Below are 20378 nucleotides of genomic sequence, written 5' to 3'. Positions count from 1 at the left end.
GGAAAGGACACACAAACCACTCTAAAGAAACCAACTTTGCTCTATATGGAAATGCAGGGAGGGTGGATGTGCCCTCCCCCATCCCCCCGAACACTGCTAAACCTCCTAAGGTGACAATCTTCATATATAACCATACTGGAACAAGAAAATCCTGAAGAAAGTGGAGAAAAATCTTAGTTCAGCTTCATTGGGAATCTCCACTTCTTATAAATATCTTCAATCAAACTAGATCTTCCATATGAAATCACAATGCAGATGAAGAAGAGAAGGGACTCTACAGCAGTCTGGAGGGAAAACCCCTTATTGATGAAAAACACCAGCATGCCAAAAATAACTTATGCAAAGTCTACACATTCATAAGAACTGAGAGGAGGATTCTCAAAAACCCGCGTTAAAAAGAAATTCCGATAGCCTTGAAGTCTCTTAGAGTTGGATCCGCTTCAGGTGATGATGGATATATGGTAGAGTTTTACAATTCCTTTCAAATTATCTTGTTACCTCATCTATTCAATTTATATCAGGCTCAACTGACTAAAGGTTGTATTACAGGTACTATGGCAGAATCTTTAACAATAGTTTTGCCAAAGCCAAATAAAGATCCTATGTTGGTTTCAAATTACAGGCCTATTTCTTTGATTAATGTAGATGGAAAATTATTAGCAAAGCTATTGCCTGGTCTTGTATCTTCTTGCTGTATTAAGTTTCTTGGTGATGATCATTGTAAGCTTCTTTAGTTTGCTTGCTTGTATTATGCAAGCTGTCTGTTTCTCTTGTTGACTCGTTAAAAAAAACGATTACAAAAAATAAATAAATAAATCAAAGTTATTGGCTTTATGTTTGGCCAAGGCTCTCCCTTATATTATTGGTATGCACCAAACAGGGTTCTTTGCTCAAAGGCATTCTTCAAATAATACCAGATTGGCCTTTCATATGTTAAACTTGACAAAGGAAATGGATGATCCGGCTTTCTGTGTATCCTTGGATGCAGAGAGGGCCTTTGATCAAGTAGAATGGACCTTTATGTATCAGGAAATGGATTGGTTTGGTATTGGTTCTGGATTCATTCAAATGGTTCAAACCCTGTATAGTTCTCCTTCTGCCAGATTGTATATAAATAATACTTTTTCAGAGCGGTTTTCTATGGAGAGGGGAGTTAGACAAGGGTGTCCGTTATCTCCTTTGCTATTTGATATTGTTCTGGAACCTTTACTTTTGGCTATTCAACAAGCGGAGGAGATACAAGGTATTCCTTATGCAGGTTGGGAATATAAAGTCTCTGCGTATGCAGATGATATTTTGATTCATTTGAGGAATCCTGAGTCGACCATCCCACATTTACTGGATCTGATAGATAGATAGATTTGGAAAATTCTCTGGTTACAAAATAAATTGGAGTAAATCAGAGGTTCTTCCATTAAATGTACATTGTACAAAAGGATTATTTGATGAGTTTCCTTTTATCTGGAAGGAAGATGATATAAAATATTTAGGTATTTGGATAAAAAGTACATTGGAAGAAACGATGAAAGTAAATGAAAAATCCTTACTGTCAAAGGTCACTGAAATGTGTGAGCAATGGAACCCTTTACATTTGTCTTGGTGGGGGAGAGTTCAAACGGTCAAGATGATGATTTTGCCTGTAGTGTGCTACCAAATGGGTATGTTGCCAGTTTATTTTCAAGGGTCCTTTTACAAAAAGCTAAATAGTATTCTGACAAAATGTATTTGGCTTGGGAAAAATGCAAGAATTGCTTTAGTATCTTTACAAAAAACAATTGTGGAGGGAGGGGTAAATTTTCCCAATTTTTATAGGTGTCATCAAGCCTATATAATGTGTCAAGGTATGTATTGGATCCTCCCTGAGCTCATGGAACATCAGCCAGATTGGCTATATCTTGAATGGAAATTTATGTCCCCTATGCGACTATCTCATGTACTAAGTATCAAGCTACCTAGATAAGCTAAGGACAACATCATTTTATTGGACACATGGAAAACAATTCAATTTATTGACAAACTTACAGATCTTTCTATAATGAAATCAACTTTACAGTCCTTATGGTTAAACTCCAAGATTCAAATAGGTGGTGCTGGGATTGCCTGGAAGAATTGGATGCAGGCAAGTATTCGGGCATTGGATGATGTTATATCTAATGGAAAACTGCTTGATTTTTCACGGCTGCAACAATCATTTGGAATTTTAAAGTTTCAACAGTATAGGTGGTTGCAGTTGAAGCAGGCTATTCAGAGTGGGTTCCCTGAATGGAAAAGTTTCAAAACTTATTATAACTTGCAGATCCTTTGCTACCAGACAGATCTAGTAGGACATCAGGCCGCCCAGTGGTACATATTGATTTCTAGATTTTTAAACAAGAAGCCAAAAAATAGTCTTAGGGATATCTGGAGCATCGAGATAAAACAGTATATTTCTGTGTCTCGTTGGCCACGAATTTGAACTTGGAGGTTAAAATGTACAGCGTCAGCATCTATGAGACAAATATGGTCATTTTTATTGCATAGGCTTTTTTGGACCCCAGTTCGCTTACAAAAAATAGATAATTCTAAATCTAATAGATGCTGGCATTGTCACATTAATATAAGGACTTTGGATCATCTCATATTTTTGTCCATTGATATTTAGGGCTCCTTTTATCAAGGCGCGCTAGCGGGGTTAACACGCGTGACTTTTCATCACGCGTTAACCCCCGCGCTGGCCTAAAAACTAACGCCTGCTCAAGGGAGGTGTTAGCGGCTAGTGCGGCTGGCGGTTTTAGCGCGCGGTATTACGCGTGTTAAACTGCTAGCATGCCTTGATAAAAGGAGCCCTTAGTTTCTGGAATTCAGTTTAGGGACAAATAAATCTTATTCTTGAATCATCTATCCCATTGTCATATGAGGCGATAATATGTGGCACACTACTTCATGTCAAACCTACTTTAGACAAATTTAAAAATCGCCTTTTCATGATATTGACAGGAATCAGCTGATTACCCATAATTGGAAAAATCATGATAGGATTAATTTTACTATTTGGTAGGTAACTGTGTGTACCATGTACAAGTATGAAAAGATGATGGCAGAACGGTTTGGGAATAATAAGTCTTTTAAAGATATATGGAGTCCATTGACTAATTTTATTGTATTATAATTAAGGTCATGTTTCTTTCTTTTTTTATTACAATCATTGCACATCCAGGGAGGAGGGGGGAAATATATTTTGAAAAGTTTAATTATTTCATTATAATATTAAAATTATTTTATATGTATTATTATTCAAATAATAAGTTCAGGAGGGGAGGAAATGATTGTTAATGTAATAATTATATAGTTAATAATGTGTTTTTGTGCAGTTTTTCTGATATATCAATTGTATTACATTATTGAAGTTTGAAAATCAATAAAGATTTAAAAAAAAACAAAAGCGACAGTCTGCTAACGCAGCCGTTTTGATACCAAATCTAAAAAAAATGAGACATTCTTAAAAAAAAAAAATCACACATGCAAATAAGTTTGGCAGAGAGCAGTGAAGATTTACTAAATTTGTATGTGCCCATCACTGGTGATAGCGATGGGCACATGCGCAGAAAAAACGCTGTTAAAATGTCAAAAATTAAAACTCTCCCGCTGCCCTAAAATCCCAGAAGTGACCCCCCCCCCTGCAGCAGGAGAGATGCCCACTCTCTCCTGCTGCACTAACAATCCTGACGCGATGACCCCGCCGTGACCTGACCGCCCCCTCCCACATCAGTGACTCGCCTCCCCGTCTCCACTACCCCCCTCCCCCTTACATCAACAAAGATGAGCCAGAAGGATGTGGACACCCTCCTCCCAGCTACTGCATCGTCTATAATGGGCCTTCCCCTCCTCAGTGCATCTTGGGATACAACAGGGACGGGCCTGAGGCTCCGATTGGCTCAGAAACCTAAGGCCCCTCCTATGGGGTGTCTGGGCCAATCAGAGCCTTAGGACCTTTTCTGATGCATCCCATGATGCACCAGGGAGGGGAAGGCCCATTTTAGATGACGCAGTATCTGGGAGGAGGGTGTCCACATCCCTCCGGCTCATCTATGTTGAGGTAAGGGGGAGGGGGGTCACTTGAAAGCAGGGGAGAATGGGTTGTGGCGGGGTAGTCACATCAGGATTTTTAGTGCAGCAGGAGAGAGTGGGCATCTCTCCTGCTGTTGGGGAGGGGGTCACTGCCATTCCGGAGGGGGGAGGGGTTGTGTTGGCCTTGGCTGCAGGGAAAGGGTGGTGTGATGCAGTGAAAAGAATGGGCATCTCTCCTGCTGCATCATAACACAGGGCTTTCTAGCAGTATCTGATACTGACCGACACCCCTGGAATAGCCACTTTTTTTGTCATCAAAAACAGACGCCGCTTTTTGAAAATGGCTCGGCATTTTGTAAGAATCCACCGGAGGACACATTTAAGTGTTGAAGAGCCCATTTGCATGTCACTGTCAGAGGCTGCTGGAAACCTTGCTAAAGATAATCCCTTTTGATAATCCACTGTTAAACTGCGTACAGGCTATACCGCCAGAAAATAGTTTAGCGACAGCATTAAACTTTTGAGAATCTTGCCCTGAGTCAAAGTCCCAGGGAATGGTGGGAAAATAAGAAACTATGACCCCCTCTCCGAACACCTTTAATGTCTGGATTAGCATAAATCTCTCTTATAAGTGGGTCTAGAGCCAGGACAAACAACAAGGGCCCCTATGAATTTCAGAGAGGGGACCTGCAATTATTGACCCACATAGTCACCTGAGGGGTAGCATAGAGTGCATTAATAACTGAAACAAAACAACCCTCAAAACCATATTTAGACAGAGTAGCAAACAAAAAATCCCAACTAACCTGATCGAAAGTCTTCTCAGCATCGAAGCTAATAAGTAAAGAAGGGGATGTCATTCGATTACTATATGCCAATGAGGTTAATATTTTCCGTAGGTTCTTGGCCACGGACCGACCCTTTATAAATGTACGGAAGGAACCTTGCTAGCTTGTTGGCCAAGATTTTCGCTAAAAGTTTAACATCAAAATTTAGTAGGGAAATAGGACGACAGGATTCTGGAAGGGCAGGATCTCTCCCTGGCTTAGGAAGGACTATCATCTGAGCCACATTGAAATGCTCTGGCATAGCTTCAGCATTACTCATCACATTAAACATATTAGCGATCGGCTGAACAATTTCATGAGTTTGTAGAACTCAGCTCTATATCCATCTACACCCAGAGCCTTCAAGGTAGAACTTTGAGTAATGGCCAGCTCCATCTCCCCGGCAGCCACTAGCACTTTTCAAGTTGTGCTATCGTAAGACTAGGAAGTGCTATCGTAAGACTAACCCATCCAAATAGAGCTCCCCAGGGATTTGGGCAGCCAGCGCTCAAAGAACGCGCATAGATCCGGTTCAGGTAGGTGTTTCGGGAGCCTGACAAATCTAAGGTTATTCCATCGGGCTCGGTTCTCAAGGTCCTCCAAGCGTTGTTCAAGCGCCTCCACTTTACTTTAATCGGCTTCCCACCCGATTCTCCACGTCACTCACTCGTTGCTGAAACTGAGTGAGATCACGGCCCACACTCTCGATCTTACCTTGCAGCGTCACTAGTTGAGAATCAAAGTGTTGGAACCAGGCATCAAGTATGGAAGCAACCGCTGCGGTGACTTCGGCAGTGATATTCACCACCCACATTGGGGTTGGCGACGGGCCCACGGAGCTCAGAGCCTGCACCATCTTGGTGTCCTGTACGCGGCCCCGGTCCTTCTCCCTATGCAGGTTTTTAGTGGGCATCCACTGTCACAGGTCACCAGCAAACTGCACAGGTGTTGCACACAGCAATCAGTTGTTCGAGATGCCCCGAGAGAGGTTAGAAAACTGGCTAATAAGGGATTAATCTGGCAGGTGGCTGGAGAGGAAGTTAACAGTGTCCTCCTCAGAACATGGTGTTACGTGACCAGAAATTTTTTAAATAAAAAAAATAAATACATATTTTGAAGGGGACTCAATGGAATAACTTGTAAGATTGTTTGATAAATTTTAATAAAATCAGTCCTGGAACTTTTTGAACAGACCTCGTATACAGCTTCATGGTCCACTGAGATTTTGCAAGAGCGCAAACTAAACCACTGTTACAAATTATGGGCCCGATACGTATTTAGTGGGGATTTTCCAGGTAAGAACAGTTCATATGCCAAAAAGGAGTAGAGATGAATAAATGAACTTAAAGGCAGCTACAAGTTCAAAAGTATAAAAACGTATTATAAAAAGGTACTTCCATAAGTATCCAAGGCTCAGTTGGAAAAAGAGACTTAAAGATCTCTAACTTGCATGTAATGTATACTTTGGAAGAAAATCAGGAGAGGGGAGATATGATAGAGACATTTGAATGCTTCCATGGCATAAATGCACAGAAGGCAGGCCTTGAATCAAAAGGAAGCTATGGAATGAGGGGGGCATAGGATGAATGTGAAAAAGGACAGACCCGGGTGTAATCTAAAGAAATACATATTTACAGAAAAGGTGTTGGATACGTGGAATGGCCTCCTGATGAGGGAGGGGGAGAGATGAGGATTGTATCCAAATTCAAGAAAGCACGAGACAAGCACTAAAAACCTTTAACGGAAGGGGAAGGGATTGTGGATATTAGTGGTTGGTATGGATGGGCAGACTGGATAAAGCCATATTGTCTTTATCTGCTCTAATTTTCTGTATTTCTGTTTCCACATAACTATATTGAATCATAAAGAATAGATCAAATGACTGTATATGGCTCAGTGAGGGATATGTAGACTTCCTTCTGCTTATCTGCTCTGAAGCTGGTGTTTTGTGTAAGAAATAAGAAAGCATACATTGCTCAAAGCAGTAAGGTGTAGAAACACTTTTTAATGTGTATAGTTCTTGCTCATACTGGGTAATGCTGCACAGTAGACGTTACCGAAAGTATGATAATACTGTGCAGAATCACTGTTATTCATCACACCTTCTTTAAACACTCATGGCTTATTCACAGGCTCTGGCCCAGAGCATATGTCTTTCAGAGATTCATTGTGAAACTTCCCTATATACCAATAAGTGAACATCTTTCCTTTTACTGATTCTATCTTTTTTTTTTTGTGACATAAATTGTCTTCAGATTGTGAATTTGAACTTTGCCTGTATATTTTATTTATTTATTTATTTTTATTTTTATTTTATTTAATTATTTCTATTCTGCATATCCTACAATTCTCTGCGAATTACAAATTATTCAAGTACTCGAGCATTTTTCCCTATCTGTCCTGGCGGGCGCACACTCTAATGTATATTCAGGTCACCCACCCCATCCCGGTCACTTAATCAGAACCCAACCCCCACCCTGGTCACTTAATCAGATATTTAAAGACTAGCAATTAGGTGAAATTTAGGTGCATGACTCTACACAAATTCATGTAACGCCATGATTCTAAATATTTGCATACATAACAAGCAGGTAAATATTACCATCTATTTTTATAGAATTGCTCCTTATGGAGGCATTTTCTATCCATTTAAAGCACCCTGATGTCTATAATGGGTCACAGAGATAGCCTGACAATTTCTGTACTTTCTCTCCATTCATTTTATGTTACTGGGTTCCACCATCTTAAAAAGTGTATCTCTCTGTGGATGCGATATGTTGCCACATCTTTCCCTCTGAAGAATAAATCCGAGCATTTTAACAATTTGAGGTGGTGAACTGAGGCCTATTCTTCCCGACTAAGAGGTGCCCCGGGCAGCCTCCTCACGTTCCACGTCCTGGGCTGTCAGGCTCTCTCACTCACCCTGATGCTTTTCACCACCTTTATATTGTCGTTCTCGTCTGCCTCAAAGGAGACCCACCGGGTACTGGCGCTCCCTCCCATCTTTGTATCTCACACGCAGCGCATCCAAATTTCTTCTTTTAAAAAAATTCCCCTCCAGTAGTGGGCGCGAAAGCAACATCTTTTCTGCCGCGAGGTGCCTCGCTCACGTGCTCACTCCCTCTGTCATCAGTCCAGGCCTCAGTCCCGAGGCAGCTTTTCCCTCGGTGCTCAGCGTGTAGCCATGACGTCAGAGGGTCTGACGGAAGGCTTACTTCGCTCGCTCGCACTCTCTCACTCCCGCGGGGCCTTGCTTTCTTTCCCACAGTCTCTCTGCGGGCTTCACTCACTGGCTGACGAGCGCCAACACTGGTCAGTCCCTTCATGCAGCCGCGAGCCGGATTAAGAAACAAAACATGCTGGATATGGCCCGCGGGCCGTAGTTTGCCCATGTCTGGTCTAGCTCATCTACTGAATCCCCTACTATATATGTCACTGCACACCACTGGAAATAAGCAATTAGCAGCCTAACTGGATTTTAAAAAGGTTTGGATAAATTATTGAAAGAAAAGTCCATAAGTATTGTAATCCTGGTCTCACTCACTACATGTTTGAACACCAACTAACACTTCAGGTTAGGTGCCCGGACCAGGATCTACAAAACATAGCCTGTTTTTCGAGCTGGGCAGAAGCTGGCACTGGCAATACTCTAGTAGGCCAAAGGATAATTTTTCCTGGTATGCAATCACTTCACACAGTCTTTAACTTAATTGAAAAGAAATCAAACTGAGACTGATGAAAAATTGATCATTTGAACTTTATTTGAAAATCTGAATTGCAGGTATAAACTTATTAAGCAGATGTAAGCTATTTTAAGCAGGTATAAACTATTTAAGCAAGGGAAATCTAAAAAGACTACAATTAATCTAGAATATGGCTGCTAAATTGATTTATGGCAAAAAGAAATATGCCTCTCCTGAAAGCACTTAATATGTCTCTCCTGAAAGCACTTAATTGGCTTCCAGTTGGTTTCAGAATCCAATTTAAATGTGCAAGTATCACTTTCAAAATTATGCCTTTGGTCTCAATTTCTTTGAACTCGTTGCAGTCCATGAAGTCAAGAAGCTTCCAGATGTATAAACTATATTTTCCTTCACTTAAAGAAATAAAATCTTTACGCTACTTCTCTGGATTCTTTTTATATGTTTTTACATCTATTTGGAATGAACTTCCAGTAAGAATTAGAATTCTTCCTTTTCTTCCAAGTTTTAGAAAATTCCTACTGGGGTTGTGGATCCTATTAAGTCATTTTTCTTAGAATTGCTAATTACCGTAAATCTGATCTATGTATGTTACCAAGTATCTTTATGTAAACCGAGTTGAGCTTCTATTTTGGAAGAGGATTCAGTATATAAATCTAAGGATTAGGTTAGATTATTTACAAAAGTCTCTCAAAACATTTCTTCAGACACATTTCCAGTATACAGTTACTTTAGTAAATCTCTCTGTAAGGTCCCAATCTCTTTACCACAAAATCCATTTTGTACGTGCGAAGAATCACTCTGGGTCCCACCTTCATTCCTCAGCCTGGGGCCAATCTGGTCCCCAAACTGAAACCCTCAGTCTAGACTTTGCCATAAGAAAAAATCACAATCATTGGAGATTTGTCCACACAGTCTTTTCTGTCCTCTCCTGGCAACAGTCTTGAAGCATAAAATCCAATTGATTCTTGTTCTGGAGAGCTTCTCCAGATCTCATCCCCCTTCCCCTAAGCCACACCAAACACACCACATCACTGCACTGTGGCAATTCCACATGGGTCTTTATGTCACTCCTAGGAGTCTCCCTCAGTTCTTGGGCTCTGGTGAGAGATCAAAATAACCAAAAGTTCCATTTCTCAACACATTCATTTTATTTCCCTTACCTCAGATTAACAGACATCCAGGAAAACCAGGACATGTCCTCTTTTTAGAGGACTGTCTGGGCTCCCGGACGGACTTTCGAAAACCTGGCATTTGTATGGGTTTTGGAAAGCTCCGATGAGCTCCGGTTGCCTCTGGAGGACCTCTGAGCATGCATAGATGTCACACACATCCTCACATGCTCCAGGCCCTCCAGATGCAGCTGGAACTCATCCGGAAGAAGAGAGGAGACTTTGTGGGGGGTGGGACTGGAGGCGGAATTAGGTGGGCTGGGGCAAAGTCATATGTCCAGTGTTCCCCAGAGAAAAATATGATAACCCTACCCTTTCCATTCTACCTCCTCCAAGCTGGGTCCTCCAACTCACTTAAAGAGTTCTCATGTACGTATTTCTTAGTGACTCCCAGAAGAATCTCCTTGCTCCTGATCTGCAGCAGAGGCATTCTAAGGTAGATATGTAGAAATCTTTCTTCTTTTGGAAATCCTGCTGGGGACTTGTGATTTAAAAGTAGGATGTTTTGGTCTGACCCAGTATAGCAATTCTTATGTACTTTTGGGGTAAAGCTATCAAGATGTAAGAAGGATGACAAAAATGTAGCCCCACTCCCTCTGGCCCAAGCGCTGCAGCTCCTTTTCAATATATGTGTAGTCATGGTATTTGAGTGGCTAAGCTGAGCCCTTGGTCCGTGGAGAAAAAGATTTCTAGCCACTCCCAAATTAGAGAAGTATTCAGGAGGACCTGGCTAGGACCAGCATAGATTAAGAAAAAGAGAGTTTGTTTATTCATTTGACACCATAAGCCTGTATACTAATTTCATTAGGAACTTATGGCTTCTGAGGAAGATATTGAGTTTATGAGAGATGAGGGATAGAAGTAAGGAATGTGTGATATGAACAGAAAGGTAGTATGTGACAGAATTAATGGTCAGATATTAGAGGTAGGTATGTAAGGAGAATTGCAAGGGGGAGAAGATAGTTGCCAGAGGATGTGGTAAGAGCAGATAGCATAGCTGGTTCCTGGAGGAAAAGTCCCTAGTCTGTTATTGAGAAAGACATGGGGGAAGCCACTGCTTGCCCTGGATCAGTAGCATGGAATATTGCTACTCTTTGGGTTTTGGCCAGGTACTAGGGACCCGGATTGGCCACCATGAGAACAGGCTATTGGGCTTGATGGACCATTGGTCTGATCCAGTAAGACTATTCTTATGTTCTCATAGTAAGACAGCAGAGAATGGAAGAATTTTGGTAGCATTAAAAAAAAGAAATAGAACATAACAATGAACTAAATTAAAGAAGAAAGATAGAAAGATGTCCTGCCCGCTGAGAGTCGTGGGGGCGGGCATGGGGGCATGACAGGGCAGAACTGGAGCATGGCGGGGATGGGTGGGACTGGGGGCAGGTCTAGGGATCTGGATTTTCCACACGGAAAATCTGGTAACCCTACTCCTACCTGACCCTCAGGTGCATAATGTTCTGGTGCTCTTCTGGTTTCTGACAGACAAGGGCTGGCTGCCTTCTCTCTCACTCTTGCCTTCCCAGTGTTTGTGCCTCCCTCTCCATGTGAGCCTCACCCTTTTCTTTCTCCTTCCCAAATTGATTGTGCTGCAGTGCAGGTGAGCTCTCAATTCTAGCTATTTATGAGCTCAGGCTCTTGTCAATCTGGCTCAATCTAGCTCTAGGCTTACTAGATACTGGAGCTGCTCCAGTCCTGCCTTTAAGTTTGCTCTGCCCTTGGCCTGCTGGGATTTGAAGTTCTGTCACCTTTGCTTCATAGGTAGGGTTACCACAGCTCTCTTGACTAACACCTATCCTGAAACCTATTATGTGCACTCCATTGTTGCAAAATATCTTATGTAAGGGCATTAAATAAAAGCATTAATACATATGTGGTTAGTGTTCAAAAGGGGTTATCTGAGCAGAAATGGCTGCAACTCAGATGCCACTGAATGTCAGGCAGATCACCACTGCACTGTGTGCTTAGTGTTTGGGATATTCAAGGACAGAGTTGGGGCAACCTTAAAGTTATCCAGATACTGCTTATATTCTTTGCCAAAGCACAGATACATAACTGGGCATGTTGTGCTGCATTTAAAAAAAAAAAAACCAAAAAAAAAAACCAATTAGTTATCTACTGTAAGTATGGCACTGAATACCAACCATATCTGCATAACTTCTGAGTACTGTCAAATACCCTGATGTTTGGTGCAAGTATCTGGACAGGGGCAGGAATTGAATATCCAGGTCTAATTAGTCCTGTGGCAGTCAGATTGGCACTTGCTAAATATTGACTGCTGCATTTTTGTGAGTCCACAGAAAAAAGGCAAGAAGATATGGTAAGAGTAGTTAATGTAGCTGGTTTAAAAAAAGATTTGGACAAGTTCCTGGAGGAAATGTCCATAGTCTGCTGTTGAGACAGACAAGGGATGGTAACATGAAATGCTGCTACTATATGAGCTTTTGCCAGGTACTTGTGACTTGGATTGGCTTCTGTGAAGATGGGATAATGGGCTAAATGGACCATTGGTCTGATCCAGTAAGGCTATTCTAATGTTCTTGATTCCAGTCGTGCACAGAAATCTTTATTATGTAGGTCCCAACATGGATCAAAGGTTCGGCAATAACAATTTGTGGTGGCGGTAGGCTCATCGCAAACACTTCTTTACTTTATTGCACTTTTTACTCCGAAAGCTATGGCAGAATATGAAATGATTTCTTAATTCGGTTGTGAAACTTCTTGGTAAAAAAATGCTTCTTTAGTCTTCATATGTTGAGGAAAGTGAGATCGTACTTTCATCATTCTCACTTCATCGTCCTTGTTCAATCCACCATCCTCTCTAGACTGGATTATTGCAACTCCATCTATTTAAGCCTAACTAAAAAAAAACTCCATAGACTTCAGCTAATCCAGAACGCCGCGGCCAAGCTTATTTTTGCAAAAGGCAAGTTCGACCACGTCTCCCCACTCCTGTCCAAACTTCACTGACTCCCAATTCACTCCAGAGTCTTCTTTAAATGTGCCTGTTTAGCCTTCAAGATCCTACATGGCATCCTCCCTCCCGTTATCCCACTCTTCTGGAACTCCTCTAACCCTAATTCCACTAGATCCTCCCAAAAACTGAAACTATCATTCACCTCTACAAAAGGTATATCCCGCGTAGGAAAACTAGGAACATCCCTCCCCTTTAGAACGACAGAACTCTGGAATAATCTCACATCCCCGCTCAGAGTTTCAAGTTCCCTCCAATCCTTCCGCAAACACCTGAAAACTTGGCTCTTTTCAAAAATCTAACACTTCCCGCTTTTTGGTTCCCTGTCCCTCTTTATCTTCCTAGCTCCTTTCCTATAACCCTTCATTGTAGCTCCTTTTCAACCTAACCCTGTAAACCGTGCCAAGCTCTACGCTTGTGGAGATGGCGCAGTATACAAACCTAAGGTTTAGTTTAGTTTAGTTTTAGTTTAGTGATCTGTCCAACCTGACATCATTTTTTACTGTTATACAGCTTTGTATTTTTATTTGTCCCCTGAAGAAGGCAATTGTTATTGTCGAAAGTTGGATCCTTGTTGGGACCTACACAATAAAGATTTCAATGCACGACTGGAATTGACATCTTTTTCTTGCCTTTCTTCTGTGGACTCTGATATTGTATAAGGCAAGGTCTATTCCTCCTTTCTTTTGGTGGTTTGTACATTTTTTTGAAACATGAGTATGTGAATAAGGGAAAATAAAAGCAGAAACGAAAAGTTTATTTATAAAGAAAGTAATGAAAGGAAGGGGAAAACATTAATTGCCAATGATCTCACTTTGAAAATTGGGGTTTCTTTTATCTTCACAGCCATTTCCCTCACTGCATAAAATACGTCGAGTTGAAGGAGGACAGATATACATTAAAATTACATCACCTGAAAATACTAGATACCTATAAAGTATGCATGCTCCTCCCACTGAAAACCCACTGCAAGATATATGAGCCAGTAAAAATTGGTAAGTTGTCTAAAAGAAGAGGGGAGTACAAAGTTGACTGAAGGAAGATCTTGTGGTTGGTATCAAGTCTAGGTAGGTGAAAAGATGATCCTGGGATTGGGGAAGAGAAAGGAAGCGAAAGCTCTGAAAGAAAAAAAGTGAGCCTGAGTGAAGACAAGAGTGATTGTAAGGAAGGTTTGATTTTTGGGAAGGAGAGTAAGAGTGAACTGTGGGGAGAGTCCTAATCTAACCTGATCTATTCTGAGAACCTATCCAGCTTCTCCAAAATAAGATTCAACTAGGTACCTTACATAAAAGAGAGACCAGGCTTCTCTGGGAATTATACAAATAATGAAATATAATTCAGCTAATCAATTCCACATAAATCCTAGCATGAATTTAAAACAGCTCAAAGTAAATCTTCTTAAATAAAAATGTTTTCAACAATTTTCAAAAGGAGGAATAAAAAGACTTAATTCTATATAAGTTGATAAGTTATTGCATATGGATATTGCCCAAAAAGAAAACAAACTGGCCAATATTTAGCCCGCAGTATTCGGTGTTTATTTGTTTTATAAACGCTGACAACTGCAGACAGAATTAGCCTTGGATATTCAGTACTGGGCCATATCTGGGCACCAGTACTGAATAATCCAAGGCTAATTCCAATTGCAGTAGCCACTGGAAGTTATGCGGATCCCAGCCAATATTGGCTTCCTGTTTCACATTGAATTACTTATAAAATTCTCCTATTGGTATTTAAGATTAAACTCGCACACTCCCCATCATTCCTTGATAAATATCTTATTCCTTATGCCTCACTTCATGCATTGAGATCTGCTGATCAAAATATACTGACTGTTCTGTCTCTCAAAGAACTTTTCTACACTCAAAACTCTATCTTCTCCGTCACAACCCCTTCCCTCTGGAATGCAATGACATCTCACCTTCAAACGGAAAACTTACTTGACAAATTAAAAACCTTTTTATTTCAAGATGCATACCAACATTCTGGATAAGATCCTTTTCCTTCCACTTTAACTGTTAAAAAGAACCGCTTTTAAGAAACAACCTCCCTCCCCTCCCCTATTCGTTATCTCCCTTCCCCTTCCTACCTCCCTTTTATTTTCATTTTGACTTCAATGTAATTTTGAATCTTTCCTCCCCCAGTGTCTGTTGTAACAACTTTGTCCATATCTTTGTCTTTGTCTGGTTTTTGTTACCCTATTTTCTCTTTTATTATTATTACTCTTTTTTAAACTCTAATTTTAATAATTGTAAACCGTCCAGATATTTGTTTGATGGTTGGTATATCAAACTGTAAATAAACTTGGAAACTTGGATTCAGCCAGGATAGCTTAAGTACAAAGTACTTCACTTCCTCCTCTCCAACCAATCACAATCTCCATCCATCCTTCTACTGAAGTAGGTAAACCTCCTCCAACTCTAATAGGTCCCCCAGACCAACCTTTTTAATCATTGGTGGTATAGAGAGTGCAGATATGGGGGTGATCAGGACACTTTGGCTCTTTGGTCATGATGTCAAAGATGGATTTGGTGCGTTGTGGGCTGGAAGAGACCCCTAGAGCACGGCCTATGTTAATATACCAATTATATTAAAAATGGGCTTTTGGTAGGCATAAATAAAATGGCTGAGAATCGCCTGTAAAATAAAAGTTACTCCCTCTACAGGCACTACATTGACTCATTGGATTTTACCGGCGAGTTTTGAGACTCCAGCTCTTAGGGGACTTCATTATCGTGCTGCATCTGATCACACTTCTGTGTTCAAGCCCGGAGAAGTTTGAACACAGAAATGTGAGCAGATCCAGCAGGTTAACCAAGCCACCTGAAGAAGCCTTTAGCGAAACAGGTCCTGTCAGGACAAGTGGAGATAAGTGCTTGTTTATGTGCTTTGCATTTGAAACACAATATTAAACCTGTAATTCAATAATTACCTCACTCTAAATGACAAAAGATGTTAAAAGTTCAGTAGCCCATGGAAGAAAACAGTCCTGAGTAAGGCCAGCAATTGAAACATTGTAGCTGTGCATAACAGGGCATCTGAGGCTCTTTTCCTCCAGTCAATTTAATTGCCCTTGTGTGTATTCAGATTCTACTTTTTTCTCTATTTTTAAACATTAGCCATCATGGTAAATAATATCCTGATTTTCAGTGGCAATACCTGGATAGCAGCACTGTGGCTATTTGGGAAGTGGTGATATTCAGATACTAACTAGATGGCCAGTCCACATACACTTGACAGCCTTCTTCCTGTCCTAAATTAGGTGAATACATATCTAGATAGAAGCCTGAATATTGTCACCATCTGGATAAATGATGGTCTGCCCCAGCTCCATCCATGAACCTCCCAGCATTATCCAGATCGAGCCACAGTGGTCAAAGGACATATTTGATGACTGTTTCATGAACAGGTTTCCTAATATTTATCAAGAAGGAATTATTTTAATTATAGAGTGATTGCTCACAAAATAACCAATATAAACTCTATCTTTAAGAGCTTTTGCAGGATTTTAAAATATTCAGATAGTAAATGAAGGATGTCACATTTCTTATACAAATTCTATATATATATTTTTCCTATTTTCGCAGCTCACCCTTACGCCCCTTTTAATGTAACAGTCACATACCTGGAGAAAGGTAAAGAGTATCTCATCACATACAATATAACATATTCATCAAATGACTACCTACATGACAATCTGGAGCACCAAATAGCTTATAGAGTGGAAAATGATAACTGGGAAGTAAGTAGACATTCAATGATAATTTTCTTGGTTTTCAAGTGCTTTTGGATAACAAGAACCAGGTTCAATATTCTCGAGAAGGTAATCAAGCTCATTGCTATGGAAGGCTTGTTGGAGAGGTTTCATTTATGTTATACTCATTTGATTGACTTCTTGGGTTATAACTCTAGAAATTTTGTAATGCAGTGACAAGGGATGGGCCAAGATATTAACAGTTTGGTAGTCTCTTGCATGTTCTCTCAGCCGTTTTGCTTTTCCCCTTATTGGATTTTTCTTCTTAAGTTGATAGGGGAGAGGGAGAGCAAAACATGCATCTCCCTTGCAGTAATGCCTGGTGCTCTTGTCAGCTACCTAATGATCAATATGCTACACAAGGTAGTTTCTGGAGCTATTACATCACTGTGGGAGAGAGCAGGGGAAGGTTTTCCATCTCCATCCACAAATAACTCTTGTAAATGTGTGATGTCTGTATCAGAAAAAGGCTCACATTTAGACTTAACCTATAAAGTTTTAGTGCTTTGAATGTTTCTTTATTAAAGACTAGTCTTTAAGCCCGTTACATTAACGGGTGCTAGAATATATGTATGTCTGTCTTTCTTTCTGTCTCACTCCCTGCCCTTGTGTCTTTTTTCTTTTATTTCTGTCTCCCTCCCTCCTATTATTTGTCTTTCTTTCTATTTGTCTCTCTTTCTGCCCCCTATGCAGCATTTATCTCCCCTTGTCCACTTTCCTGTACAGTAGCCATATCAGCGTTTCCTCCCCCTCCATTTCCTTGAGCATCAGCATTTCCCCCCTCCCTACTTCCCTGTGCAGCATTTTCCTCCCTCGTGCTAGAATATATGTGTGTGTGTCTGTCTTTATTTCTTTCTCTCTCTGTCTCCTTAGCCACTTTTTCCTGTACATTCTCCCTTCTTTTTACCTCCCCTGTGTCCACGACCACCCCTTCACTGCTCCCCTTATCCAGCAGCAGCCCTTCTCCCTTTGTTTTACCTCCCCCCTGTCCATTAGTACCTCTTCCTTCTCCCCCTGTCCAACAATAGGCATCCCTTCCTTTTTCCCCCCTGTCCATCATCACCTCTTCCTGCTCCCTCTGTCCAGCAGTAGGCCTCCCTTCATTTCCGCCCCCCCCCTGTCCATCAGCATCTCTTCCTGCTCCCCCTGTCCAGCAGTAGGCCTCCCTTAATTTTTTCCCCCTGTCCATCAGTACCTCTTCCTGCTCCCCCTGTCCAGCATTAGGCCTCCCTTCATTTTTCCCCCCTGTCCACCACCACCTCTTCATTGCTCCCCTTATCCAGCAGCAGCCCTTCTCCCTTTGTTTTACCTCCCCCCTGTCCATCAGCACCTCTTCCTGCTCCCCCTGTCCAGCATTAGGCCTCCCTTCATTTCCCCCCCTGTCCATCATCACCTCTTCCTGCTCCCCCTGTCCAGAGTTTTTAAATTACTCGGATAGAGTCCTTGCAGCCCCCCCCCTTCCCTTCCCTTGTAAGTCGGCGATTCAAGCAGCCTGTGCAGCAGTCTTCACACGCTGCTTCGGGTCCTTCTACTGCGCTTATTTGCTCTGCCGCATCTCTGATGACATCATCAGAGACGCGGCAGAACAAATCAGGGCAGTAGAAGGGCCTGAAGCAGCGTGTGAAGACTGCTGTACAGGCTTCTTGAATCTCCGGGTAGGTATTCGGGTCAGCGGCAAGGGAAGGGGGGTGAGCGGCAAAGATCTCCTCTGGTCTGTTGCGGAGGGCGGCCCGGCTCGATTTATTGATTCGTTGGGGGGGGAGAAATACGCTGTGTTGGGGGGAAGGGTAGGCAGATGCGGGGACCGTCCAGTTCGAGAGAGGAGCCGGGGGTGAGGAAGGCCGCCGCAGCTATGGAATTTTTTATTTGAAAGCTGCCGCCGCCGGGGCCGCGCATGCGCAATTGTTTTTTCGCGACAGATCAGGGAACACGTTTTTTTTAGTGCGCATGCGCGGCTTACCATTTTATTATATTAGATTGATCCTGCCAGTAGCATATGCTTGTCTCAAAGATTAAGCCAGGCACATGCAAGTACACTCGGCTGGTACACTTCTCCCTCGTTATTCGCAGGGGATATGGGCAGAGCCGGACCGCGAAAGGAGAAAAACCGCGATTATCCGGCTCTGACCCACCCCCACCTCCCTGCCGCCTTCCCAGCCTTACCTGGTGGTCTAGAGGGCTTTCGGGGCAGGAGCGATCTTCCTACGCTCCTGCCCCGTGCAGATCGCCATGAGGAAATGGCTGCTGTGAGTTCCCGTAGTCTCTCGAGATTACGACGGGAACTCCCTACAGCCATTTCCTTATGGCGATCTGCACGGGGCAGGAGCGTAGGAAGATCGCTCCTGCCCCAAAAGCCCACTAGACCACCAGGTAAGGCCGGAAAGGCGGCAGAGAGGTAAAAAATATGTTTTTTTAAAAATTTTCCCCCTCCCCAGAAAAAAATCACGATTATGTGAAATTGCGAGTGCAGAAACTGTGAATGGGGAGGGGGAAGTGAAACTGCAAATACTCATGAAATCAGTTATGGTTCCTTTGAAAGCTCATCTTAAATAAGGAAACATGAAAAGCACTAAAACTTTATAGGTTAGGTCTAAATGTGAACCTTTTTCTGTTACAGACATACCAAATTTATAAGAGTTATTTTTGGATGGATTTGGCAAACTCAAAAAGCCACAGTGCTTTTACAATGGCTGACTTTGTGCCACATTTGGAATGACAGCTAATGTCATATCTCTACCAAGAGGCTATTTCCTAAGGAGTATATCATCACAAATTTACCGACTTAAATTACTGCAAACTTTTATATCAAAAGCATTTATTTGGAGCACTCTATTTACCATATGAACTACTATGCAAGATTAGGGTTACCAGAATTTCCAAACTGAAAATCCGGTCCCAAGCCCGCCCCATTCTGGCCAGCCACACCCCGTTCCACCCCCAGGCCCGTCCCCGTCGACCTGCACGAGCAATGAGCAACATCGGACGGCATTCACGCATGCGCTGGTGTGACACGATTACATCACGCGTCACCAGGTTGCATCCACGCATGCACAAATGCCGTTCCGACATCGCTTGTTACCAGAAGCTTTTTAAAACCCCGGACCAAGTGCCAGGTTTTGAAAAGCTGTCCGTATCTCTGAATATGTCCTCAAAAGAAGGACATGTCCAGGGAAATCCAGACGTCTGGTAGCCCTATACAAGATCATAACTGCATTATTTACAATTGCAGTACACACAAATATGACCCCCATCCCACCCAGGACTACCTTAAATTCCCTGATGGTCTAGTGCAGGGGTCTCAAAGTCCCTCCTTGAGGGCCGCAATCCAGTCAGGTTTTCAGGATTAGAAACATAGAAACATAGAAGATGACGGCAGATAAGGGCCATAGCCCATCAGGTCTGCACACTCTACTGACCCACCCCCAAGTCTATTATCCTAGGGATCCCATTCCTGGTGACAGGTTCCCTTGGCTTAACCCTCTAAGGCAGGGGTGTCAAAGTCGATCCTCGAGGGACGCAATCCAGTCTGGTTTTCAAGATTTCCCCAATGAATATGCATGAGATCTATGTGCATGCACTGCTTTCAATGCATATTCATTGGGGAAATTCTGAAAACCCGACTGGATTGCGGCCCTCGAGGACCGACTTCGACACCTGTGCTCTAAGGGATCCCACATGGGCATCCCATTTGCTCTTAAATTCTTGCACGCTGTTTGCCTCGACCACCTTCACCGGGAGCTCGTTCCAAGGATCAACCACTCTCTCGGTGAAGAAATATTTCCTGGTGTCGCCATGCAATTTCCCACCCCTGAGTTTGAGCGGATGCCCTCTTGTGGCTGAGGGTCCTTTGAGAAAGAGAATCTCTTCTTCCATCTCGATACGGCCGGTAATATACTTAAACGT

General features: G+C 42.2%; 1 protein-coding gene and 1 long non-coding RNA gene across 3 annotated transcripts in view; one reads left to right on the top strand and one right to left on the bottom strand.

Annotated features, from left to right (window-relative positions):
- The window catches only part of LOC117355004, a 217928-nt gene extending 209598 nt beyond the window's left edge, over window positions 1–8330 (bottom strand). The window contains exon 1 of the long non-coding RNA XR_004538261.1: window positions 7797–8330. This is a non-coding gene — a long non-coding RNA (uncharacterized LOC117355004). The remainder of the gene's footprint in view (window positions 1–7796) is intronic.
- IL7R (interleukin 7 receptor) overlaps window positions 7806–20378 on the top strand; it is a 37133-nt gene continuing 24560 nt past the window's right edge. The window contains exons 1-3 of one of the 2 annotated variants that reach the window (XM_033932928.1): window positions 7806–8186; window positions 13568–13716; window positions 16309–16463. In XM_033932928.1, coding sequence (XP_033788819.1) covers window positions 8059–8186; window positions 13568–13716; window positions 16309–16463 — 432 coding nt within the window. In that variant the 5' untranslated portion in view covers window positions 7806–8058. Of the gene's footprint in view, window positions 8361–13567; window positions 13717–16308; window positions 16464–20378 lie in introns of both variants that reach the window. The other variant, XM_033932936.1, reaches the window with a different exon arrangement.

The sequence above is a fragment of the Geotrypetes seraphini genome, chromosome 1, assembly GCF_902459505.1.
Source record: "Geotrypetes seraphini chromosome 1, aGeoSer1.1, whole genome shotgun sequence".
NCBI lineage: Eukaryota > Metazoa > Chordata > Amphibia > Gymnophiona > Dermophiidae > Geotrypetes > Geotrypetes seraphini.
Note: the sequence above shows the minus strand (reverse complement) of the source record. Positions and strands in the feature narration are given on the sequence as shown.